General features: G+C 39.6%; 1 protein-coding gene and 1 long non-coding RNA gene across 6 annotated transcripts in view; one reads left to right on the top strand and one right to left on the bottom strand.

Annotated features, from left to right (window-relative positions):
* cpne5b (copine Vb) overlaps window positions 1–26,850 on the top strand; it is a 124,484-nt gene that overhangs the window by 32,374 nt on the left and 65,260 nt on the right. For 3 of the 5 annotated variants that reach the window (XM_005918515.3, XM_042219364.1, XM_042219366.1), the window contains 4 exons: window positions 5,566–5,669; window positions 10,767–10,806; window positions 11,699–11,713; window positions 14,004–14,080. In XM_005918515.3, the coding sequence (XP_005918577.1) occupies window positions 5,566–5,669; window positions 10,767–10,806; window positions 11,699–11,713; window positions 14,004–14,080 (236 nt within the window). The remainder of the gene's footprint in view (window positions 1–5,565; window positions 5,670–10,766; window positions 10,807–11,698; window positions 11,714–14,003; window positions 14,081–26,850) is intronic. The other 2 variants (XM_005918516.3, XM_042219365.1) reach the window with 1 other exon arrangement.
* Window positions 840–10,405, bottom strand: LOC121814276. Its single transcript, XR_006054243.1, has 3 exons — window positions 9,967–10,405; window positions 1,093–1,222; window positions 840–974 (listed from the first exon to the last, which is right to left on the bottom strand). It is a non-coding gene; the product is annotated as an uncharacterized LOC121814276 (long non-coding RNA).

The following is a 26,850-nucleotide window of genomic DNA, read 5'->3' as shown; positions in this document are numbered from 1 at the left end:
CATTATCCTCTACAGTACATTAAAGTGCTCTGGATTTAGTTGTAGGATACTTTTAGGTTGATTTTATGCTCAAGATGATTCAGTGCTTTTTATTGCTCCAGTGGTTATTGTTTTAAAAACAACTAAGTGACCTTCAATAATGACTCCCCATCCAAAACAATGGAGAAAATAAACCTGAATATGGACTCTAGTATCCAAAACCAAGTCTGAAAAGGTCATAGGAGATGTTTACCAGGCACAAATACTGTCGAACAATTTGAGGTATTACTGACTAATACAGCCCAAATTGAGAGCACTCTTAGAAATACACTTCTTCCTGGAATCGTTGTGTAAGTGTACCTCGGGTAATTAGACCGTATACTAGAAAATCACAGCTGCAAAAAGTCTCAGCTCTAGCTTCACTGAGTTTCCACAGTATGTCCATACAAACACAGTCACATTAAGGATATTTGTGAACCATTTGCTTCTCCTTACAATATAACACAAGACAAGACCTATTAAATGTAATCCAACCATCCATCCATTTTCTTCCGCTTATCCGGGGTCGCAGGGGCAGCAGCCCAAGCAGAGAAGCCCAGACCTCCCTCTCCCCAGCCACCTCCTCCAGCTTATCCAGGGGAACACCAAGACGTTCCCAGGCCAGCCGAGAGATATAATCTCTCCAGCGTGTCTTGGGTCTGCCCCGGGGCCTCCTCCCGGTGAGACATGCCCGGGAAACCTCGCCCAGGAGGCGTCCAGGGGGCATCCTTGTCAGATGCCCGAACCACCTCAGCTGGCTCCTTTCGATGTGGAGGAGCACCGGCTCTACTCTCTTCACCACAACAGACCGGTACAACATCCGCATCACTGCAGCCGCTGCACCAATCCGTCTGTCGATCTCCCGCTCCCTTCTGCCATCACTCGTGAACAAGACCCCAAGATACTTAAACTCCTCCACTTGGGGCAGGGTCTCGTCCCTGACCTGATCCGGCTGCCTGTAATGTTAACACTTAATTACATCAACTTATTTTTAGGTTCATTAGATGAATATAAGGCGTAGTCCTAACGATAAGGAACTCTCTCCAATAAAAAAAAACTAAACAAAAAACCTACTTAAATCTGGTCGAGTTCAACTTCCAGGTTGTCTTCTTGTTTACTTTTGGCCCACTTACTGCGTTCAGATCACTCCCTGAAAGGCTCATTCTGATTTTCCTGTGGACCAAACGTTGCTCAGAGAGCTGCACTGCAAGGGAGAAAACATGAGGGGAAAATAGACCAAATTTAAATTGTATTTTTTATCCATTTTCACAGGTGGAGTCGCTGAACTGAATGGTTGCACCTTATATGTAGTACATACATACAATGAAGGACTGTTGGATATATAAACAAGTAAAACATAGCAATGGAGGTGCAAAGTTGCCGAGTGATTACTGTATGCTGTGAGCCAGACAGAGAACAGCTAATGGAGATTGACACGGTTGATGATTTCTATTATTTTTTCCCACCGTCTGACATTATCTGCTACTACCTGCTATGTGAATGAGTGTGCGTTTGTGTGTTGGTGCACATGCCTGTTTCTGCGTGTATGAGTTTTAGAATTTGTTTGATGTGCACACATATACCCAGACTTCGCACAATCACAGCTGTGGCTCGAAGCTCTAACAAACCTTGGGAGTTGTTTTCCCATGAAGCCATGCAGCACTTATCGTGGAAGAAATGGTTTTCAGCTGCTTGTTTTACTCTTCCTCCCTAAACTCTCTATCAGTCCTGGGGAGCTGCTCAGTATTCTTCGTGTTTCTGTGTCTTTTCTTTGTCTTGGGGATTTCTTTTTTAAACTCACCCCAATGCTTTTCACTGAAGGCCAAAACAGACAGAAAGCTATCTCACACTAATTCACACTACTGACTCCAACATGCTCATTATATGAGCTCTGTGTTGCTGTCTGCTGAGCCACAAAGAACAGAAAAAGAACTACAGCACATTCAGATGGCAAAAGTCTGCACTGACAATTTGTGTGTGTTAAAAGAAAAAAAGGTTGTTTATGCAAAGTATGATGGTCAGCATAATTAACTCTTGGCCATATTTGGGATAGAAAAGCCAAAAAGATAATAATGGATTATACATGTTTTATTACTGTTCTCCTTTGCTCATTTCTTAATTTAACACCATGAGCACTTGCAATGAGACTTAGGGACATGGTCACATTTTCAACATGAGACACTATTGGTCTCTACATCAGCGGACCGAAGAGTTCAGATGCCATAAGTATATGCGTGCCAGCTGCCTTGCGTCTATGTGTATAAATGTCGAGGGTGCAGGTCAGGGACTTCCTGCCAGATTCTCATTAGCCAGCTCCAGCAGCCCAGCAGTATCTAATGAACTCTGCAGCACGCTATTGTCTCTTCCACTCAGCTGGGAAATCACGTATGGTGCTCATTTTTGCAATCTCCCGCCTCTTTACTAACATGTGCTCACAACCTCATCAACAGCTCCGGGTGCTTCGGAAAAAAACTCAGGGCAGAACACAGATTCAATATCAGTAGTCCTGCTCTCCTATTTTTAGAAAGAGACAGTGGTGCAATATCACAGAAGAGTGAAGTTTTCTATCGGTGCAAAGTCATCGTTTACTCACACTCGCTCACAAAAGCTGCATTCCATGTTATGGGAAGATTAATCTTTGCAAACAGGTTCTGTTTACCTCTATGAAGAGTTCGACAGACTTGCTGGTGAGTTATGAGACTGTGGAAAACAAGAGTGACTCTGAAAAGGCCGTTGCAGATTTGCTTTAAGCTATGAATGTTGTGTGGAACTCGTTGAAGTTGCATGCTTATTCCCATACAAATAAACATTATTGCACTAAAAATACTACAGTTTGCACATATTACAACATATTCTTACTGAACTCATCACATACTGACGCTTGCTCCTTGTCACATTTTGATGCACTTGGTAATGCTTTACTGACATTTTCAACTAATGCAAAAAAATCTGCATTAGAAGGTCAGTGTGGTGTTATACAAACTCTAGATGGAAAGAAGTTTTTGAACCATGTCTGGAACCACACATTCTTCTCTTCACTTAAATTTCATGGTTTGGTTTTCATAACATTACCTACACATTAAAGGTCAAACACCTCTCGACTGCTATGATGCTGATGACACCAACACAGCACGTTTGCCCTCTGCCTCATGGTGTCTATTTCACAGGCAGACCTGTTGTAGTCTGTGGAAACAGTTTGTCTATATACGATTCGCATCTGACCCGATGTCATTATTGAGCACAGGTTGAATTTTCATCTTTCTAACAAAAGAAAGAATTCTTGCCTCTGACATCTGTGCATCATTGTAATATTAGGCATGAAGGAATGAAGATGGATTTGATTAAGGAAATCAATTAAGAAAAAATATGATTAATGCCGCTCATTACAAATCAATTAATGCTGTTCCTTGTTGTGATATAAGAATGAAATGAATATTAAACCTATCACAGGAGGCGTGGCTTTAATAGATGTAGCAATAATGTCTTTTTCTAAACTATAACAAGAGCAGCTGTCCCCTACAGGCCCAGAGCATGCTCACATGGTTCAAATTTAGAAATGTAGAAGTAAGATGTGATTTATCTTGTGAAGTTCTGGTGATATTACCAGCAAATAACTATGACTAAGCTGAGATGTTCAAACCGCAAACAGTTTATAGCTGTGCTGGCAGAAAACCATTAAATGTGACATCAAAAACATGCAGCCATGTACAGAGTAGACTCAGTATACACAGGAAATGTGGTGCAATCTCCAGTGTGTGTGTTTTCTTGAATCCATTTTGAGGTAATTTCATTCTTGTGTTAACTGCTCTCATCTGACTCCACTGTTTTTATGTTTGTTCAAACACCAGAGGGCTCAGACTTAGTATAAAGTCACGAATGAGGCAATGTGTGCTTTAAGGCTTCACTATTTATTTTTATTTTATTAAATATAAATCTGTGGAGGTTTTAACTGATGCACACTCTTTAATCAGGCAATCACATGGGAGCAACTCCATGCATTTAGGCATGTAGATATAGACAGGATGATTTTCCGAGGTTCAACTTGAGCATCAGAACTGAGAAGAAATGTGACTGAAGTAACTTTGAATGTGGCATGTTTGTTGGTGTCAGGTGGGCTGATTTGAGTATTTATCAAACTGTTGATCTACTGGGATTTTCCCGCATGGCCATTTGTAGGGTTTACAGAGAATGGTGACCAAAAAGATTTTTAAATATCCACTGAGAGGCTGTCCTCGGGGTGAATATCCAGTGTTGATCTCAGTGGTCAGGGGAGAATGGCCAAACAGGAAGGCAGTCGCAACTAAAATAACCACAACCAGGAGGATGTCTTTGAATGCACAACACGTCGAACCTTTAAACAGATGGGGTACAGCAGCAGAAGACCGTGGTTGGTACCATGTCTGTTACACAGGACAGAACAGCATACTGAGGCTACCTAAATGGGGCAATATAAGACTGGGGTTAGAATTTGGTATAAACAACTTCAAAGCATGGACCCATCCTCCCTTGCTTCAACAGTTCAGGCTGCTGCTGGTGTAATGGTGTAGGGGATATTTTCCTGGTTCACTTTGGACCCATTAGTACCAAATAAGGCACCATTTAATGGCACATCCATCCCTTTATGACTACAGTCTGTCCATCGTCCAGTGGCTGCTTCCATCAGAATAACTCAAATCATCTTAAACTGGTTTCTTGAACATGCCAATGACTTCACTGTACTCACATTCACCAGATCTCAGTTCAGCAGAGCACCTTTGGGGTGTGGTGGAATGAGAGATTCACATCAGGGATGTGCAGCTGACAAATCTGCAGCAACTGTGTGATGCTATCATGTTAATATGGACCAAAATATGTGGGGAATGTTTCCAGCACTTTGCTGAAGTGAAGCATTAAGACCGTTCTGACTGCTATAGTGGGTCCAAACCATTACTTGTAAAGTGTACCTAATACAGTGGCCAGTGATTGTGCATATACTTGGAGTTTCTGGGCCTTTGTCAATTGTTCTCTGGCATATTTCCCTGCATTTGTAATTTAGGAGTGAGAAAATGTAGGAAGCCCTAATGACTGCTTTCCTCCTCCTCACTCTTTTCTCATTTTTACCCTTCTGACTGTTTTCAATCCAAAGCTCTGACTCAAACAGTGTCCCCATTTCCTTCCCTCCAGCAGTTTTTTATCCCTTTCCCCTTTTCCCCTCCAAGTCTACCCATAACTTTTCCCTGTCCACACAGGGAGTCTTACATTTTCCTTTTCCTTCCGCGAGGTTGATGTATGCGCTAACCTGCTGTAATTAATACAGGAGAGGGGTGAAGATCAAGCATCCGGGAAACCCACCCTTGATTTCATTTGCACAGCAGAACCATGTGAAAGCACCTCCATTAATCAGGCCTCTGTGACTGTGTGCATACACTTATGTAATAAGCCCAGGAAAGAGATGAAAAGGGCAAGCACACACTAACTGTATTTGTTTTTAAAACTGTGTTTCAATGTCTTGCTTGTTCTTTCATCATTCTCTTCTGCTGACCTCCATCTGTCTTTCTCCTCCTACAGTTTGGCAGAACAGAGGTGATAGACAACACTCTAAACCCCGACTTTGTTAGAAAGTACATCTTGGACTACTTTTTTGAGGAGAAGCAGAACCTTCGCTTTGACTTGTGAGTGATGTTTAGTTTTCATTATTTCACTTCCTTTTCTGCACCATCTGCCTACACCGTTCAGTTAAGTTAAGAAACTGACCATCTGCCATAACTGACCAGAAAATACAACAACCCTAACTATGCACAACAAGACTGACCATGCCAAAATATGGAGGGGATCTAAACATTGCAATGAAATGGCATGTCTTTAGTTTTATTTAGATAACTGCATTTATTTACACCAGTGCATAACAAATGTAAATCTCAGCATTTTTCATATACATCATAAGGTAAGCCTTACAATTCAAAAAAACAAGACAAAAGCAGCAATTCTCTTTGAGAAGCACCCTGACTGTGGTGAGAAAAAACCCCAGGAAGGAACCTGCTATAGATGATGTCTGTCTAGACCTACTGGGGTGAGGGGGAAGCAAAGAAAGAAAAGAAAAGCACCTTCAGATCAGGATCATGCGGACCTGGAGATGTTTGCAAGACTTTCAGAGAGAGAAAGGCCAGAGAGGAAAATGCACAACTTAATGAAGAGGAAAGAAACACAATTTATGACACGAACAAGGCTACATGAATGCATAGAGGAAGAAATGAGATAAGAGACGTGCTCCGTGCTTGATGGGAGGTCCAGCAGCAGCCTGAGCCTATAGCAATATAGAAATGGGATCTCTCTTGCTACTTAATATCTTCAGAGCAACATATTGTAGAAGCTTTCCGGGAGCTATATCCTGATAATAAAGAATTACAACTGCTGGCCCCAGAAGTAACTAATGAATGGGATTGTTTTCAGCATCATTCTAAGAAGGCATGTTTGTAATGTTAATAATGCTGGACGGCTCATCTGTATCGCTACAGATGACTTTAAATGCATGAGTTAAAGGAGATATTCTAGTCAAAAATGACTCAGTGGAATCAGCAGTGCTAGAGGCCAAGTTAATGCCATGTTTTTAGGGCCCAAAACAGAGATTGAGATCACCAATTGCCAATAGAAATATATGCATTGTCAACCAGCACACGATATTGAACCTCTTATATGACTTTTGGAAGACTTTCAACATCTGATAAATATGACCAGCACAGTGCTCGTCTTTTGAGTCAAAGCGCGATATGATCAGTGGTGTCAAATGCAACACCGAGATCCAGCGTGATAGCTATAGAGAGGAGTCCATTGTGTGAGGATATGAGAAGATGGTTGATGCTTTTTACCCATGCTTGTCTCTGAGTTATCATGCTCTCTGAATGCTGAATGAAACTCCTAAAAATGGAACCATTATTGCATGCTAATCTAATACAAATAATGAATAAAATGAGTAAAAATAATCATAAATAAAGGTGTAATGGATATTTGGCAGTAATTGGCCAAAACGCCCTTAATCAAGGATCTTTCAATTAGAGATTTGACAGCAATCTTAAACATCTGCAGACTGTTAATAAAGATAAAGTGATCATATTTTGGTATAAGCACATGTTAATTGAGAGCAGTTGTTTGGAAGAAGCAACTGTTAATGTTATTTTTTCCACAAGAGAGATCCAGCCTAAATATGAACACAAATCTAATCTTACAAGTGTTTCTGAATCTGATCTGCTTAATAAGCCCCCAAAACATGTATTAAAAAAACAAAACAAAACAACTATGTAAGAACACGATAATATAATGGATTTCTTTGGTAATATTATCACATCTGCTTTTAACCTTAAAGTTTTTGGATGGGTCAGATTCCAAAAAGATGCTTTTTGTAATTTGGACACCAGGAGTGCCTCCTCAGGTTTTAATGCAGTTTGTTTAACTCTTTTATGGTTTAAATTGATTTAAATTTGAAACAACAAATCTGTCAAATCTCTTTGAGCAGCGTGACGCTCTAAATCTGTCCCACCCTATGCTGTCAGACAGTGCAGCTCACCAAGAGAAAGTCTTGCGTGCTGTTTATTCAACATATTACTCAGTAATTGTATTTGATTTGATCTCCAGGCAAACGGGATCCATTGTTTCATCACACGTTTAATCCTGGGACATCACATATGTCCCTTATCCCTTTTATTGCTTTATATTCACATGCAAATCAGATCAGGTCCACCACTCAGGTCCTATTGTCTGTAGTCAAACCCCTTTCCAATTACTCAGCACAACAAATAACAACATCTGAAATGACACTAAGATCTCGGTTCTTTTCATCTCTCCTCATTCTGATTTCACACATAACTTTGTTTTTCTTCTCTCTTGATGCTCAGTCACCTCCAGAGGTGGGTCGAGTATCCAAAAATTGTACTCAAGTAAGAGTAGCATTACTTTAAAATATTATTACTCAAGTAAAAGTGAAAAGTAGTCTTCAAAAATGTTACTCAAGTAAGAGTAAAAAAGTACTTGGTGAAAAGACTACTCAAGTAGCGAATAACTGTTTGAAATGTCCGATTTATTTTATAAATAAATGCTATCAGACAAACAAAAATAAATAAATATACAAATTTTAGTATTTTCAAAAGGAATATATGTAAAAAGATCAATAATTTTTTTTTCCAGATTTCAGTTTTTCACAACATAAAGCTTTTTTCACCAATACCTACAGTAAATAATATAAATATATAAACAGTGCAAACAATTTCCAGTGACAAGATATGCTGTAAACTTTATATTCATTTTTGCTCCAAATGGCACAGCAGCCTCAGAGAAAACATTAGAACGAGGTATCTTCATCATATGTACATACAAGGCAGCTCAGTTTACCATAAGTTGTATGGGTGTGCATCTATTTCTGCATATTTAGCAAAAATGTGCCATTTCTTCACTTAGTGAGGTGATGATTAAGCTTCAGCAGCAGTTTGCTCTCAAGGTTCTTGCTGTGAAGCTGTCACTGTTTAGCAGTGAACAGGAGTCCTGCATGACTGAGAAGTCCTTCACAAGCTCCAGATGCAGGAAGAGCTGTATTGATTTTGATCGACAGCTTCTTGATGTTAGGAACGCCATGCAATAGAGCCACACCTCCAGTGAATGGACATGAAAGGTACCTCTCCAGCCCTGCTTCTGGCTTTCCTGACCCCATGGATCCATCATCTTAGTCGGTTAGGCTGCTGTTTGCGCTGGCCTCATCCAGCTCTGTGTCGAGGTGATGTCTGATGAAGTTGAGACCTGTGAAAGGTGTATGGTTTTCAAAAGAATTGGGTCTGGTCATTATAGTGCTGTATACACTGCCAAGCTGCAGATGTTTGGCAAGAAGATTTGATCACACTGGAGATGTTTTTTACTAACTCTTGTAGAAAAACAAAATCCTGTCATTCATATCCCGCACAAACAGTTTGCAATGAATTCCAGATTAAGTTTAAAATAAGAATGTGTGCAAGGCTAAGCAGTGCTAGCCAATAGATCCTCCTGTTTGGCTGTTACTCTGGGAAAAGACGAGAAAGACATTGATGGAAGCCGTGACGGGAGCTGCGATGTGGCCTATATAATATTTATATTGTACGAACGTGATATTATATTGTTCAAACGTGAAAGGTATATTGTACTAACATGATAGTATATTGTTCTAACAATATACTTTTCTATTTTTCTTTTGGCTGGGTGGCAGCTCTACGCTTCCGTACGACGCTACCGTATCCGAGGCTTTTCAGTGTGGCCTCACAAAATTGTGACGACTACAACAACCATGAAAAGAGTTGGATGGACATTGCTGCTCAATTACAGCTGTCTGGTCAATGTTTTCCATTAGTAATTTAGCAAAGTTGATGGTGGTGGTGTGTGAGTGAGTGAAAGACAGAGAGAGGGAGAGCGAGAGACAGATTTTGTATGATAAGCTTCATGTTATGGACGCACAGTTTGAGCACTCAGGTCGCATCAGAGCATCAGGCCGTATAGTGTGAGACCCTGCATCGTGACCTATGAACTTCTAACCCCTGCGATTCAATTGTACAGTTTGAGCAGGAGCTGAATAACGCGACTGGAAAAAAAATCGCACAGTGTTTGCCCAGCTTAATGCAGAGTGTTTAAACTAAACAAGCTGTTGTTTCACATAATAAATTCTGCCAGCCGCAGTATTGCCTTCTGTTTTAACAGTTATAGCAGTAGAGACGAGCTGTTTGCATGTGCGTTGAACTCCAGCGTCATTAACGAGGCTAGCTTTTAGCTTATAGCTCACGCTAGCTAACCAGCGAGCAGTTAAAAAGACAGCTGAAGCTGCACGAAACACCCACAAATTTGTCTCACTACAACGTAGCGCCGAAAATATGACTCGCAGCTCGAGCTCCACACAGCTGCTGTAACATAAGGCTGACATCCAGCTAACCACAGCTAAAAAGATATTTAGAGAAAACTTACCGTTTCCTCAGGTTACACGAGCTGAGTTTTTTCACGCTGAAAAGTTAGTTTGTTTTGGCTCTCACTGAAGACACCGACACTGAAGACATAGCTGTTCTTTTGTACTGCTTTTAAGCAAAACGTTCTTTGTATATGAGGCCAAGGGTGTTCATCCTCTTCAGCTCTAGCGTAGACGGCTCCGCTATGTTTTCATGTTTCTTCTTTTGTGTGTCCGCTACTTTGAAACGTTTGGGCTGCACTGCCCGCCACAGTTTCAAACTGGTCATGTGACTGCATGGCCACATCTCATTGGTAAAAAAGTTACCGGAAACTCCACTGGCGGCATGTTATCTAATGTGTTAAACTAATTATTTTTTAAAAAGTAACGAGTTGAATTTTGCAAATGTAGCGGAGTAAAAGTACCGTTTCTTCTTCACAAATGTACTCAAGTAAAAGTAAAAAGTATTGTGCAAAAAAGGTACTTAAAAGTACATTTTTTTCAAAAACGTACTCAAGTAAATGTAACGGAGTAAATGTAACTCGTTACTACCCACCTCTGCTCACCTCACTAAACGCTGCAGTTTTCAGTGCAGCACATTTAAGTGTCACCTTATATCGTTTTCTTTTAGCTCTTTCCCTGTGCTTTATTTCTTTGTAATTCATGCACTGCACCAATTATAATGACTATCTCCTGCTTCCTTCCGTTTCTTCAACTTGATAAACAAAAAGATACAAAGATTTTCGTTCGAAAACCTTCCTGCAATGTCACATCGGTCAAATGTATAAAGTAAGGCTTTTGTTTTCATTTTGCTTCCTTTCAGGTATGATGTTGACTCCAAAAGCCCCGACCTGTCCAAACACGTGAGTACTCACAGCTATTTTAAACCTTGAACCACAGATAAATGGAGATCAGTCTTGGGTAAAATCTGAATTATTGGCTTGAATTGCTGTGGAGAAAATTCCTCCATGTAAACATTTAAATATGGTGTTTGACAAAATGGAAGATAGTAAAAATTCCTTTTATCAGTGGTCTAATGCTGCTTGTTTTAATTAGTTTGTTGCCTGCTGCATGTTTTCAGGGTGGAATAAAGCAAACCCCATCTATTGCCTGATCACATAAGTATCCAAATACAGAGTTTTTATTTGTTCTCTTTTATTCACAGTGCTATTGTTTTTAGATATGCAGTCATATACTGTACTTATATTTCGTATGTAAATGTACAGTTTAAATGTCTACTTGATCAGCAACTGGTTCTTTCATCGTCTTTTTTTATTGGTTTTACTGGCACTGTAGTAATGGATAGTATGTAACACCATAATATACGTTCATGTAGAAAAAAGGATTACGTAATGCTTTTAACCATTAGTTTCCATTTAAAGCGATGCATTACATTATTTTTGTTCTTAATCATTTCTGGGGGGAAAAAACACATTTTTTTTACTCATGACCGGAAACTATGGTGACAGAAAAGCATTGAAAATGTCAAAATAATCAGCGCGGGTGATTATTTGGTGTATTTGGATAAGTGAGGTTTGCGTTTTTCCATCACTTGCTTTAACTGTTCCTCTGTTGGGGTTTGGATTTTACTTTTGTGGCACAGCATGTTGTCGTCTTTTGGGTCCCACTTCCCCACTTTGAACAGTGCCAGGAGTGCTAGCTATTTGATATGGTGTTGCGTGCTGGTATATGATGTGCTCTGTTGTTATTGTTGTTGTTGTTGTTGTTGCTGCTGCCGCCCAACTTTTCTGGAAGCCCGCAGAACTCAACGTAGGTCCCAACATCTCTCTCACTTCTAACACTGCATGGCTGCTTTTTCACATGAATGAGCCGTCTCTCAGGAGAAAAGAAGGCGCCACTGATCACAATAAAAACAACTGAGAGCCAAGTCAAGCCATTTGCACAGCTCTTGTTACTGGCCACAGTAATTTCAGTGGAAGTATGTAGTTTTTGTGCCTTTAGAATGTTTTATTCAACGCCATCGAGATGATCAGGTTTCCAGGCTCTTATGGGCTGCATTGAGTGGAATTAATTGGCTTAAAAAAAACCTAGAGACTCATTGAAATCAATCACTCTATAGCCCAATAAATTATTTAACGATCCCAGTCTGTCGAGGTCAATATTAAGGACTTTTGCCCCACATCCTGCCTCTGATAAGTTCAGGAAAGACTATGCTGAAAAATACACAATGAGATTCTTTGCAGAAAAACTTGGGAGTCTGATGAAGTAGATCAGTGCCGGCTGACACTGAGAGACTTCGTCCACAGACATGATGAGCTAGAGTCATAACTGTGTTCAATCATGTTTCTGGCCATTACACACGGGTCACTGAATGCCTCCTTCTTATCCCATCATGTGTAATACCTCACGGTTCATTAAATGAGTGGTTTCCATCAGGTTGGTTGGAGCATATTCTGAGTGGGTTACAATAATTTCTGATGACTGGTTAAATTCAAATACTTTGAAATATGTCTCTACTTTGTTTTGAAGTTGAGGGACTCAAAGTACAGGTAGGCTCTTTTAATAGTGTTCTCCTTCAGCTCAGATTATTATTATTATCCATCGAGTCTTCCCCTTTGTTTTACAATTTGTATTAAGATTTTGGTTATGTGGTTACCCAGAAAATATGGTTGAAACCCTGACGTTATCTGGGGCGATCGTGACTCAAGAGTTGGGAGTTCGCCTTGTAATTGGAAGGTTGCCAGTTCGAGCCCGGCTCGGACAGTCTCGTCGTTGTGTCCTTGGGCAAGACACTTCACCCGTTGCCTACTGGTGGTGGTCAGAGGGCCCGGTGGCGCCAGTGTCCGGCAGCCTGGCCTCTGTCAGTGCGCCCCAGGGTGGCTGTGGCTACAATGTAGCTTGCCATCACCAGTGTGTGAATGGGTGGATGACTGGTTGTGTAAAGCGCTTTGGGGTCCTTAGGGACTAGAAAAGCGCTATACAAATACAGGCCATTTACAGGCCATTTATCTCTGTGGTTAGAAGTGGAAACAGTATCACAGCAAAAACTGAACTGTAGAACTGTTGATGTTTTTCCTATGTTGGACAGAGGTCTGGTCAGATGAGCTCTTACAAAGTGAGAAATGTAGAATCAATTATCGCAAAGAAGCAATTAATATGGTTAGTTCACGGCTTTGAAACAACCACACAATGGATTCTCCATGTACTGGTGCTAGTTTTATTGGATCTGTTGAGATGTGCTTTTTTAAAAACGTTTTGTCTTTTGCTGTGTAACCACGTTATACTGTTGATTTAGTGAGCTGAATAAAACTGAATTTGTTGCAGCGGCTATTGCTAAGATTTTGATTTTGAGCTCCAGCTGCCATTTCTTATTAAAAACGACTGTTTTAACATTTAGGTTGAAGTTGTACTTTTATCATTTTATTATTATTATTATCTTTTTTTCCAAACGTAAGGATTGCACAGAGGTTGGTGTTATCTCATGTCTGTTGACAGGTGGGATGGATGGAAAAAATTCACGGTGCTGTTAAGTTGCCTATGTGTGAAATAGACCTGATTTTAGTGGAAAACATTTTGACCATTGCATTAACCCAGTATGCAATTATGCATACGTACTGGATTACTTGGGTTCAGTTCTATAAACCAGCTTCACACCAGCAATGGACATGATAACACAACGTCATATCATTTAGCACATCACAGTAATATCACCTTTTATGAAACGCATCGTATCAGTTGTATTTTAAGTGTAGCAAATACAGTACTTCTCGTGATGATCACTTTCATCACTTCTCCAAGGTTTTGTTTTTCCTTTTTAGCAGAAGATGTTCCCACTAAAAATGAAATAGTTTGCTGATGTAAACTGTGTATGGACGGCCAAATGTTAACTTTGACCTTGCGAATGAGCATGAGTGAACAAGCTTCAGTGAATTTATCAAATTCTTGAATTTGCATGAACGATCCAGTGGTACGAGATCTGGTGGAACATCCTGAGGTTAATCTGACTTGATCTGTAGACTTTCTGTTTCACGTCTACAATCCCGCCCTTCTTTTTTTCCCTTTCATCTTCTATTTTTCTTCCTTCCTTTCTTCCCTGCAGGACTTTTTGGGTCAGATGTTCTGTACTCTTGGCGAGATTGTTGGATCGCCAGCCAGTCGACTGGAGAAACCACTGGGGTGAGTAGGAGTTCAAGCCAATTTTCGCAAAGGCAAAATGCCCCCTGACTCCAAATGTGATTGAGGAACACTAGACAGTGCTAAGAGGGGAGAAAGGGCAGAAAAAAATGACTTTGACACAAATGCAATTACTTATCTCAGTTCCGAGTTTGGGTCAATAACGCTCTTTCGGGAGCTTCATACCTGCATATCTGGTTTAGGCATCTTCACAGGTATGAACATAACATTTAAATAACAACATACAGACTAGATCCAGCTTGGCATTTCTGATGCTTTTCTAAGAAAGTGATTGCAGAAAATCACATAAATGGGTTCTTACAAAATGTGTCCATTAGACGAACTTGGATGTCAGTTGACTGCCAGCACATGGCACTGTAGCATGTTGCAATAATAAATAGTCTGTCTGGTACTGACTGAAAATAAGATGAATTCATTGATGTAAGTTTTGTCTCCTTTAAAAAATGCTAGTGAAGCATTAGCTTGCGTGTTTCTCAGAAGCTTTACATCAGCTGCGAGGAGATTATTAAAGTACAAAGTTATAAAGGACTGAGAGATGTGTATAAATAGACTAGAGGAGGTGCTAATTTAGTAGAAAAGACACTGACTTAGGGCCAGAAAGAACGTGAGGTAAAAAGAGAAATCACAAGAGGGGGCGGATGATGGGAAAAAAGGCAAAGACACAGGGGCGGTTTAAAAGGAGACGTCGGTAAAGACACAAACCAGACAAGAAAGGAGAGTGTGTGTGAGTGTGCCGGTGGTGTCTGGTGGGGTGGAAGAGGTGGGTGGGGGCCAACACCCACATCCTACAGATGTTATCCACTGATAATTATTGTCATTAAAGAAAAGGGAATCGAGTAGAGCAAAATTACCTAAATTACTGCTCATCTCCTCAGCTTGTGCTCTCACACTAGCCGAGGAAAATGTAGTTAATGGGGTATCCTGTTATCTGTCTTTCTATATCTATCAACCATCATCATCACCAGTCTGCCGGGCTATTGTGCATTCAGGCAAAGTTGTTCAAATGCTGCTTTCAGTACAATGTGCTGGTTCTTACGTCTGAATGTGTTACCCTGGAGAGCATTAAGACAGAACATCTGAATACCGATATTTAACTGGTAAATATAAAAAATTATTACCATGTTGCTGCTCTGGCGAACCTGACATGACTTTCACTTTCACTTAAAAAACAAACAAACAAAAAAATAAATCTTTGTAAGCTGATTTTTAAATTAGTGTTTTAGGGGTTTTGAACCGATTTATTATTTATTATTCATTAAGTTGTTAGATTGTGTCCATCATAATCATCGAATTACTTTTATTTCTACTTGTGTTTTCTACCAGACTTTGCGTTTGCAGTTATCTGCTGTAACATTAAAACTACCTGCCCAGCGCTTTGTAGGTCACCCATGAAAGCATGTAGAACAGTAAAGACATGCCTTGAGATATTTATGATGATTTCAATGAAGTAAAAATTTAAAGAGAACCCAGTGCAGGCTCGTCTAAAATCCCTGCTTGTGTAGATCTTTGTATCAAACAAATGCTGACCAGTAAAAACAGATTCAGGAACAGATGGTTTGTGCTGACATGTTTAAAAGAACAAAGATTGTTAGAAATGTGCTGTCATTTAAAAAAAAAAAAGGTCTGCAACAAGTGTTTCTTTTTCTGGGATTTCGCCTCTTTTTCTGGTAATGTGACAAACTGTTATTCAAATGCAGGAACACATGTGGACATGCAAATCACCAGGCTGGTTCTAAAATCACTTTAGTGCAAAGATTTCCATACAGGTCTTATTTAAGAGTAATATCTATATTTTACAATCCAAGTCTCTGTCTCTGTTCTCTTCATGACATCCATTATTAAATAAAATGCCCGTCAATGCCAATATTTCTACCAGCAACATAGGGGACGTGCTGTTGATAGACAGACTTGTCACACACAGCTGTGGCTACAACTGTAGCTTGCCTCCACCAGTGTGTGAATGTGAGAGTGAATGAATAGTGGAATTGTAAAGTGCTTTGGGTGCCTAGAAAAGCGCTATATAAATGCAATCCATTATAATTTGCGCAGTGAACTTTACACTGAATGTCTTGTGTCTTTAATACATAATACGAAAGAGGGCTCGGTTGTGTCGGCACACCTGTGATGATGAAAGTTACAAAACTGTTACCAAACCATTTCCGACTGTGTGTTTATGCGTTCTCTCTATCCTTGGTTCACATTTTCCACTGAAGTTGCCGGCTCATGGGGGGGCTTTAGCAAATATAATTTGCCCTGAAAGTCTATATTGAGAGCATAGAGATTACTAATGTTATTAGAAATTTAATATCGAGCCATGTCTATCTGTAGTGGGAATATGTATGGCATGTTTAGAAAAGGAAATGGAGTATTTGCCAAACCATTCATTTTTACTTTGAGACATTCTGCAGCTGCGAGATAAAGGAAGTGCTTGCCAAATTTCATTTTTACGACAGCCTTTAATCTTTCTTTAAAGGCTGCAAAATAAAAGCTCCGCTGGAAACCAAAACAAAAATAATTACATCAACCTTTCACCATTCATGGCGTATGTAGGGCAAGCCTGTTTTTAACATGGTGAAAGCCTGCATACCAGTGTAACTCTGGGATAGTACATGAGGAGTTTGTTCTGGCTTGTAATGACTGATCACTGGTTTCTGGCTGACTCTGATTCAGATTTTGGGATCACTTTAATTCAGTGCTCTTACTTAGTCAATATGCAGTAAACAATACCCTTAAATGCCATTCCTGTGAGATATTAAACATCTGTATGATTATGTGCAGGACACAAAGGTTAGCTTATACAAAGGATTTAAAGTGATTAGCAACTTTTCACTGCAAGTTATAGATAACAGGCTGAGTTGCTGCTTTTTTTTAATAGCTTCCATGGGGTTGAGTTTGTAATGTGGAGGAACAGTAAAAACACAGAGTTTAAATGAGCATGTACATATACACATTCACACACAAAGTGTTGCATTTCCCTGGCAGATATACTCGCGACTGAAATTTGGTTTCATGTTTCTGTTGAGTAATGAAGAGTGATTCATATTTTATTGCTTGAAAAATGTCCAAACATTTGACTAAGACGTGCTTGGAAAAAAAAAATCAGGGAATGTTTTAGAATATTGCTTTTGTTTTTCATGTTTCAGCCTGTACGCTGTTTCGCTTTTCACCTGCAAATGCAAAGTATCTAATATGGTGTAAGTCGGAGAAGTAAATCTCTATACATATCTACTTCTATGTGTTTGTGTCACATATGTACATAAATCTGCTTCTTTATAAATTCTGCAGTACCATAAAGCACAAATAAGATCACATTAAAATGCATAACTTAATTTTAGTCCTTTCTTTCAGCCTCTAAACATATACTGTCCTTCATATGCAAATGTGTGCACAGACTTGAAAACACACATGAAAAAACAGGCATGTTTTATTTATTTATTTCATAGATCCTGAGCATAAATGGCACACAAATTAATAAGTGTATTTTATTCTTGTCCCCTGTCTTGTGCTCTCTTTTCTCTGGCTAATTGTAATGGCTTTAATCTTCCTGAAATTAGTGCTTATTTAATTAGGCAGCAGCCATTATGATTTTCATTATATTAAAAAAAGAGAATAGAAAAAAGCTCCTGATGGCAGAGAGAGGGAGAGCGAGAGAGACAGCGACACGCACACACACAGAGGGAAGGAGAAATTAATGACCAGTGACAGAGGGACAGAAACACAGACGCTGATGAAAACACTCAAAACAACCTATAATTGCTTGTCTGATTCTACACAACACGAGTCGCTGTCTTAGAAAAAAGTGAGAAAGGCAGAGGGAGGTAGATAATATTCACTCAATTTGTTTAGGAGGATGCTTTCATTACACATGTTCTTCTTTCTGTAAAATCTACCCATGAGACTATCTATCCATCAACCCATTATAAATGCAGACCTGTATTTAACAGATGCTAAAGATGTCAAAATCCCTTCACAGCTCCACTCTGTTCTCAGGGGTATTGGTGTCAGCAGAGGCCTCCACTTTAATTGATTTTGCTGCTACTTGTTTGTAAGAGACTTTGTATTCAGGTGTCACGGTCTTGAGCAGGATGAATTTTATTGTAAGACACCGAGTAATTAGCACTGCTAGTAATTAATTCAACAGCTTGTGTGGCCTCAAAGCCTCTTGTCAGGTGCTGTTTAGTGCACTGTGTGATTTGCACATTCCCTTTGAATGTGAATTGTGTCACTGTCCAAATACTGTGCTTCACCTGTTACATAATACTCAATACATCCTATTTGAATCACTAGACTTCAGCTAAAAACATGACTAACTAAAAAGTTGTGTTGAAATGACAAAAGACTGGCAACACACACGGCCAACAGTGTGGCTAAAAACCGGCCACGTACCTAGTATGCCATATAAATTACTTTTGATTTAAAGTTTGCAGATTGCTGTTTCAAACTATACATTTACATATAACATTTGTACAAATATATTTTCACCATCTCTCTCCGAACTCATTTCCATCTCATGCTCACTTCAAGCATGAACTGTTTCAGGGTTTTAACTCATGGAAACATGGATAAACATGCTTGTTTATTCCCGATATTGTTGCAGTTACCTATTGCCAGCAAATTAGACAAGTGACCATACTGTGTCCTTAGCTGACAACGAGCCAGCTAAATAACAACAATGGCTGGTTATACGCTAACGTTATGTGAGCTAATGTTAGCCTTGAGTGTTCTAAAACTCAGACTTTCTCTGCTAAGTGTCCTACAATATTAGAGCTGTTTCAAAGAAAGCTTCACTAATGCTGGCTAACAACAGCTAACAGCTGAAAAAATAACAGCTAACAACGATGGAAAAGTGAGCTTCACTTAATCATCAATTTGATTCAGACTCCTTTAACAAAGTTCTACAGTCTTCTCCAGAGCAAACAGATATGGACACCCAGCTGAGGTAAATGAAGGACTGACAGCCTACACTCAGTATATATGGTGGGCAGAGCTGTTTGTCCTACAGCGCCCATCATAGCTAGGATCATTCACTTGAATCGGGAGGTGTAAGAAAAGGGAACTGACTAGAATCCAGTGACCTCCGGCAGTGATATTTTGCACACTGTGCTTTTAATTTGACAGTCAGAGTCATGCTAGCTGTTTCCACTGCAATGTAGTGCAGATGGGTGAGAAATTAAAGGCCAAACCAACATGAAGTGCTTTAGTAAGCAGCTTGTGTGATGCCTGGCATTGATTCTCTAAGATTGAACTCTCATGGTGCGACCAAAGTCCGTCCTTCCAAAAAAAAAAATAATTTCATCTGGTGCTTTGATAATAGCCTGCTGCTGGTGGGTGCCATCCATAGAGTCTGTCTAAAATCTCCCAGAGGTGTTAAACTGAAACTTGATTGTGAAGGTCATGCATATGACTGAAATCAGTTTCATGCTCAGTGACTGCTCATGCAAAATGGTAGGAACAGATGAAAATGCATAAATATAGGACACATTTAATTGTGGGATAAAGAAGATTTGCAGTGAACATATTCACTAAGGAGAAAAGTAAAACCCAAACCATGACTGCAAAATCCCTCACACAGCCTAGGGATTTGGAGTTTTCCCTTAAACTGCAGAATTAAATTGGTCACTAACTGTGTCTTTGTCACAAGTTGCGAGCCATGTTGTCATCTTTTTTGTCATCCGTCACGTGTCACTGATTGATGCTACAGACATATGGCTCTCAGTTTTGTGCTAGACTTTAGATAAACCTGTTCTTGCTTACCTGAAGCAACTATACTGGGTAAGAATGGATGTCAGCATCATTTGGAATACAGGTTTATAAGCCGGTAGTGTCATAATATGTAAATCAGACGAGTCTTTTGTTTCCATTCTGATTTCATCTCAACTGAAAGCGACACAGATTTAATAAAAGTGCTTCAAACAAACCTTAAAAGCAACCTTTTAAAAGATTTATAAGGACCCAAACTATTGCACTCAGTGTTATTAAATGAAGTAGCTCTGGTACTTAAGTCCAGCTAAGTAGCCTGTCTGTGGGCTCTAAACAACAACCGAGGGGAATCAGTTTCCTTAGAAACATCAGCCAGCCCTTGTCATTCACTCAGCAGGTGTAGTGTGAGGCAGTCGTGATTACCAGCCAACAAGTTCATTAGTCTTTAGCGTGACTGAAAAATACACTCTTGAGCTCATAGTTTGAGAGCCCTTCTTTAAACAAATGGCTAAATTAGCAGATCGCTTAATGGAAACTGTTGCTGAGACTACGTTTGGCCTTCTGTGCTATGTCAAATTATGTGGACATTTTTATCAAACCTGACCTGTCACGGTATAATGTCTGTACTGTGTTACGATGATATTGTGCTTATTTACAGGGTTATGTGTTTCTGACACGTGACTCCAGCATTTCCTAAAATGTTAATGAAAATAATTCATTGTGCACATGTGGATGTGTGATAGAGAGAAAGGAACAGAGAAGAGCAGAGCTCTGCCGCCAAACAAGACATTTGTTTCATCTGAACATCAAAGGTCCTCGGCTCTTTCATGATTGCTTCAGATTGTATGCCGCTCTCTTGCCATTGGCCTCAAATGCATAAAAACTGAATGGCACATATGGCACATAATTCAAAATGAGTGTCCTCTTTATAATAATGACATTGATATATTTATATATTGAACATTATGTGTAGTAGTGTCCGTGCCTGGAGAGGTTGCTGTTGAAAGGCTCTCGTGTGTCTCAGAGACGGAGAAAAACAAAACCATTTCTTGCTGTTAGAGTAAACACCACTTACCTCACTACGAGAGGGAGATGTGAGCTATCATATTACCATACAAAGCATGACTTTAGTTTTCCAAACATACCACAAGACACATTCAGCAGGTAAAGGATAGTTATCCAGTGAAATATTTCAACGTTTTCTAGACAAAGATTTATTATTATCATGTATTATTTTCAGGCAGCATATTGCAGTGGCATTGGTCATCCCTTGGCTTTTCTCTTTGAGCCACTGTGAAGCTGACATTTGTATTTTTGTGTGCAAAACCCCATCATGTCTTGGATGGATTACTATGACATTTGGTAAAGACGTGTATGACTTTGGAGTTCCTTCACTTTAACTCTGGCGCAATCATCGGGTCAGGATTTTAATTTGTCTCATACTTTGGGTTATTACCAAATACCTGCAAAACTAATTACTTTTAAATCAGCCTACCTTGTGTTTAGAGCTATTTAGGAAATGTCAGCGTACAAGTAAAGCTGAACTAAGACGAGCACGCCCGGGTGCCTGTGGACTCTTGTGTTATTTAACAGCTGGATTTTCCAAGTCTGGAAAACCTAAATGGCAAATATTGATGATTTTCTACCAATTCTTCATATAACCATAATTATCTTTTAAACAACAGTAAACATACAGGATTTAAAGACCTTAAAAGGGTTCTGCCATGATTAGAAAAACACTAGATTGCTCATATTTCTTTTTTCTTCTCAGCTGTCTAAGCCCATTTTAAAAACACCGACTAAAAGAAAATAAAAACCACCACTCAGCTACAAAACCAGCCGCTCTGATCGAGCACATATGCAACCAAACACAGAAGAAACATCAGGATAGGACAAGATAATCAAAGATAAAAGGTAAAAGATGCATTACATCACATGAGGAAAGACATAACAAATCCATACAACAAATCTTCTCATACCAAGCATAACCACCAACCGCAAAACCCAGAGTTGACCTTCTTATTAGTGAACAAAGGTATGAATGGAATGATTAGGCTGAGTGCTTCAAATACAGACAATACTGTGTTTTTTATTTTTATTGATTCAGAAATGTTTAACTGTGCACAAACACTCTCAAGGCGCTGCCATTTACAGACTGCTGACCATAAACACCACATTTTTCAACTGATGCCCACAGAGCAGCTGCACTGCAGCAGATGGAGGTTAAATTACTTACTCAGTGGCTCACTGATGGTAGACAAGCAGGAGGTAGAATTATTGTCATTCACTTCAGTTTTCCCTCACTCCAACACTCCAGCTCGAAAAAATTTAGATGGCACGTTTCCTTTTCCCTGACATTCTGACAGCTACCATCGAGAGTCAGCTCTTGTGGTCTGTTGTAGGATTTCTTTTAAAAACCTGCATATTTAAGGGAATTACATGGATGCGTGCCATTTCATTTGGGACCATGGGAGACAGGCAAATTGAATAAAGCTGAATTAATAATGCAAAGAAGAACAAGAACGCGACAGAGAGAGGTGCATGATTAAAAGTGCAGAAAAGACATCAGAAAAATGTTAAGGGGAGCATTGAGGACGAGGTGTGTTTAAGCATGCGTTGCCTTTTACGCTTCGATATTCCCTGAATGTCAGTGCAAATTACCGGAGCAGAAATGGGGGGAAATTATTTGTGAATGTCAACAGATTCATATGGGGAGAGGCAGGATACCCAGCTGGGTAACAGTGCAAACCAACACCACAGCCGCCTCCTCGTCTCCAACTATTGGCCCCCCTGGATGAGGTGGAAGCTACAGTAGAAGTATTTATATTTGCAAATCTAAGAACTTTTGAGATGATTACATTTACAGTGTATGTGGGTTATGGCTGCCATTAAATCTATCTGTCCATCTACCTATCTATAAAGGTAGAGCTATCTCTCTAGGTGCTGTGAATATTTAAAACATATTTATATATATTATATGTATATTATATGTATTTTTAAAATAATATACAGACATGAATGGGCGATTCTTACATTTCTGCACAGAGTTCATAGCTGTTGTGGCTTAGCAACCTACCAGCCAATCAGACAACAGCATTCCCTGTGCTGGGTAAATTTTTCCCCACCTTATATCAATATGTTTCAAACATTCACTCATCAATAAAGTCCATTATAGGATAATCAGAAATATTAACATTAAATTTATTCAAATTGTTGAATTGTCGTTGTTTTTAAATACTTTTTCTTTTTAAATATCAAAACTTTTTCAAATGAACAAACGTTTTGACCCTGATTTAGCTCCTTATGTTATTCGCTTCAGCTGTCAGTGGTAATGATCGATGATCGATGTATCAGTCATAGGGCAGAAACAGCTAGAAGTGGGACTCAATTTCTTACATGCCTGTAGGGGCCTTAAGACTGTTGATTTTAAAAATGCTGCCACTGAATCTTTCACCATGATCCCAACATAAAGGCTGTGGAAGCAGGATTATTTGTGGTCTTCTAAGAACTAAAAACTTTTTGTTACAGAGACATTGTCTTGGTTAGTCTTGGAAGTCACAGACCTCCCTGGCAGCTGTCTTTGTTTTTTTTTGTTTTTTTCCAGTGAAACTTGGCTGCAAATGTCAAATATTTATTGTCATCACTAAAAGTGCCAGAATAAAATCATCCACCTCTGTTTTTGCCACCACTGGCTGTAGCACAAGTTTCAGAGGTGAATATTACAAAACCACAGCCCACAAAGCCAGAAATAAGAGCATGGCTGGATGCCACAAGTTGGAGTCTAGACAGTTCAGTATAGAATAATATTCAGTCTTGTTTAGTCAAAAGCAATATTCAGTTCAATTCAGTTCAATTTTATTTCTATAGCACCTAATCACAACAACATCTGCCTCAAGGTGCTTTATATTGAAAGGTGAAGACCCAACAATAATACAGAGAAAACTCCAACAGTCAGACGACCCCCTATGAGCAAGCACTTGGTGACAGTAGGATTGAAAAACTCCCTTTTGACATGAAGAAACCTCCTATCTTAAACCCTGACTTCATTAAATTGAATTGATTACATATTGCTACACTTTATCTACTTTATCAGGAACACCTGTTCAACTTCTTGTTAACACAAATATCTAATCAGCCAATCGAAGGACAGCAACATTTAGGCAAAAATGGTGAAGATGACTTATCAAACAGAAAAGCTTGGTTTTCACAATCCCTATAGAGTTGTAGGAGACGATATAAGGACTGCATCAGAATCATGACTTTAATATCAAATATCATTTAAACAAACTCTTAATAATGTCAGGCATCATTCAGGCAGTAGTAACAGAGTTTTCTGTTACTACTGCCTTACAGCTTGTAAGGTATTTTATGTTTTTGCATTTAATACTTGTTGCCCCTTTGCCTGAATAAGGAAACACTGAGGATCATTTTACATAGTTTCAATTTTTGCATCAAGAGTTGGTTCATCTCCTGTCTGTCCTTTTGACTTCTTAGTCTTCATTTGAACTTCCACAGATCCATTCACACCAGTCAGAATAATGGATTCTCCTGGCTTTCTTCCCACATTACCAGAACTGAACTCAGTTCATTTAATTAATTTATTTATTTCACACTTGGTACAACAGTTTCCACAGTTAGTTCTTTCAGACAAACCAACCACACTTTCTATCAGTAAAGCACTGCAACCATGTGTGAAAAGGAGCAGGAAGAAGAAAATATTCTTATTAAACCCTGCCCCCTATAGGAAAGGTCTTGGGCATTTTTAATTCCCAGATACTCCACACATTTTTGTCCCTGAACATTGATAGCCACTGGGGCGTCTGTCAAGTCAAGTTGATCCTCCGCCCGACAGCAGGCGACATAGGCAAGCAAGGTCAAGTTCTGACCGCAATGAAAATAACCCTTGTCGCAGAATTGGGATGAATTTCAAATTATTAACTAGTCCTGCTTTTGTCTTGTCTCCTTGATATCAAGCTTCAACTGCTTATGACATTTCTTGTCTCCTGAATTTTCTACCATTAACACGTTAACATGCTCACAAGATTTCCATCACCCAGAGGGGGGTTTTCATTCACCTCATCTATCCTAACATTTCCAGCAGGATTAGAAATTGAACAATTTCATTCTTTCTGCAAGGTGGGTGGTTTTCTGACCGTGTCTGTTTCTTTATAGTAATCTTTATCTGTATCTCTGCTTAGTTCTCTCTATTTCTCTCTAACCTCACCTGTCATGAAAACCATGTCTCTTTCTAGCAGTCCTAACCCATGCTTCGAGTGAGCTGTGCTCCACTGCACCCCATCATTACCTATCTGGAACATGCAGCTGTGCATGAGCGCAGGCCACAGGGGGGGGGGGGAAAGAGGAAAAAGAAAGCGGCAGTTTTGTTTTTTCTCTTCGTGACATTTTTTTTGTGATAAGACTCTCATGTTTGGCTCCTCTGGAGAAGAGAATTGAAGTTTCAGCTTTTTGAACACTGAATTTTCAGGTGCTGGTTCTCTGTGCTGTGGAATTATTGTCGGTGTAGCTTTCTGTTAGTCATATGCTGTATCGTTGTATGTCCTAGTGTTTCCTTGTGACTGGGCCTCATGATACTCATCTTTTCCTGAAACATTTGGCAAAAAAACAGTCATTTAACAGTCAGCAAATTTCCATAACTTTTACAAATAAAAAAACATGCATTCGCTGGCCACTTCATTAGATACATCAGGTTAACTGCTCGTTAACTATCTAATGCAGTCCCATCTTAAAATAATGCTGCATGCGTTCACAAAAATTAAACATAGACATCATTTTATTATTTGTACTCATGCAGTCTCTCCCTCTTTACATAGCTAAGTACTTAACAACAGATTTACTCATTACCAAAGTCCCAAAAGCTGTCTTGACAGTTGGCAAATGTCTTGGCATCTCCACACTGGGCACTTATTTCCAGTTAACAAGACCAGTCTTAAATGACTGGGGAGAGATCTGTACCAGTGTTTACCACAGACATGGATTCTATTTGTCATAGTGTTTTGGGTGGGGTTTGATGGGGGTAGTGGGGTTAAGTACTTTGTTCTTCCAAAGTGCAAGTGCAAGTACTTCATGACAAGCAAATACTATAATCATCTGCCTCTCCACTGGGTCTCTGGTTCCCACTGCAGCTGGCAGTCCTTTTTCTGCTCTGCAGCCTCTGTGAGCTCAGTGTGGAGGGACTAAAAGCAGTTCTCTACCTGCTGCAGGGTTTCATTAGAGCAGCCCTTAAGCTTGCAGATCTCCAGAGCAAAACAACATCCGCAGTTGCAAGCTACAGTCCCAGAAGGCAGCATTATACTGTGTCTGACCCCAGGAGTCGATAAATAAAAACATAAATAAACAAGAACAGGAAAGAAAAGAGGTGTTACATTTGAAAAGCTATGTGTCTTCTATAAACTAAATCAGCTGAAAAATATTTAGTTAGTTTCTCCTGGTATGTCATTTAGGCACAAAGTGAAGTGGGTGGAACGAATATTTCACTTACCACTGATTGGTTAGTTTGAAATAAAAGACAGAATTGTCTCCCACCAGGAATGAATTCACTTGGTAGGAGTGGAAGTTTCTTTCTCATTATCAGGTGGTCCCATTTATATTCCAGCCTAGAGAGATAAACTCCACTTGTGCACCCTCCCCTGACTCACTGTTACCAGAGTATGTAAAACATTATAAGAAAAGATGAAACAAGATTAAAATAATCCAAGCAGGAATACAAAATCACTAAATATGAGAACCAGAATACAAACATCCCACCAATACTGATTTTAAAACACCCTAAATTGTTTAATGACACACACGCACACAGACACACAGACACACACACACATCTGTGCTCTGCTCCTTAGGCAGACTGTGCTAATGGAGGTTTGGTACACTGGACTGATAAAGCTGTCACACCAACCCCCACCCTGCTTCTTTCTTTCTCTAACACAGAGTGATATATCAAGTCTCTCACTGGCATCACTTCCACAAAGAGACTTCTGACTGCCAACAGATGTTTACACACACACACACACACACACACACACACACACACACAC

The sequence above is a fragment of the Haplochromis burtoni genome, unplaced genomic scaffold (genome assembly GCF_018398535.1).
Source record: "Haplochromis burtoni strain Fernald_Lab_line unplaced genomic scaffold, NCSU_Asbu1 Contig_32, whole genome shotgun sequence".
In the NCBI taxonomy this organism is placed as follows: domain Eukaryota; kingdom Metazoa; phylum Chordata; class Actinopteri; order Cichliformes; family Cichlidae; genus Haplochromis; species Haplochromis burtoni.
Note: the sequence above shows the minus strand (reverse complement) of the source record. Positions and strands in the feature narration are given on the sequence as shown.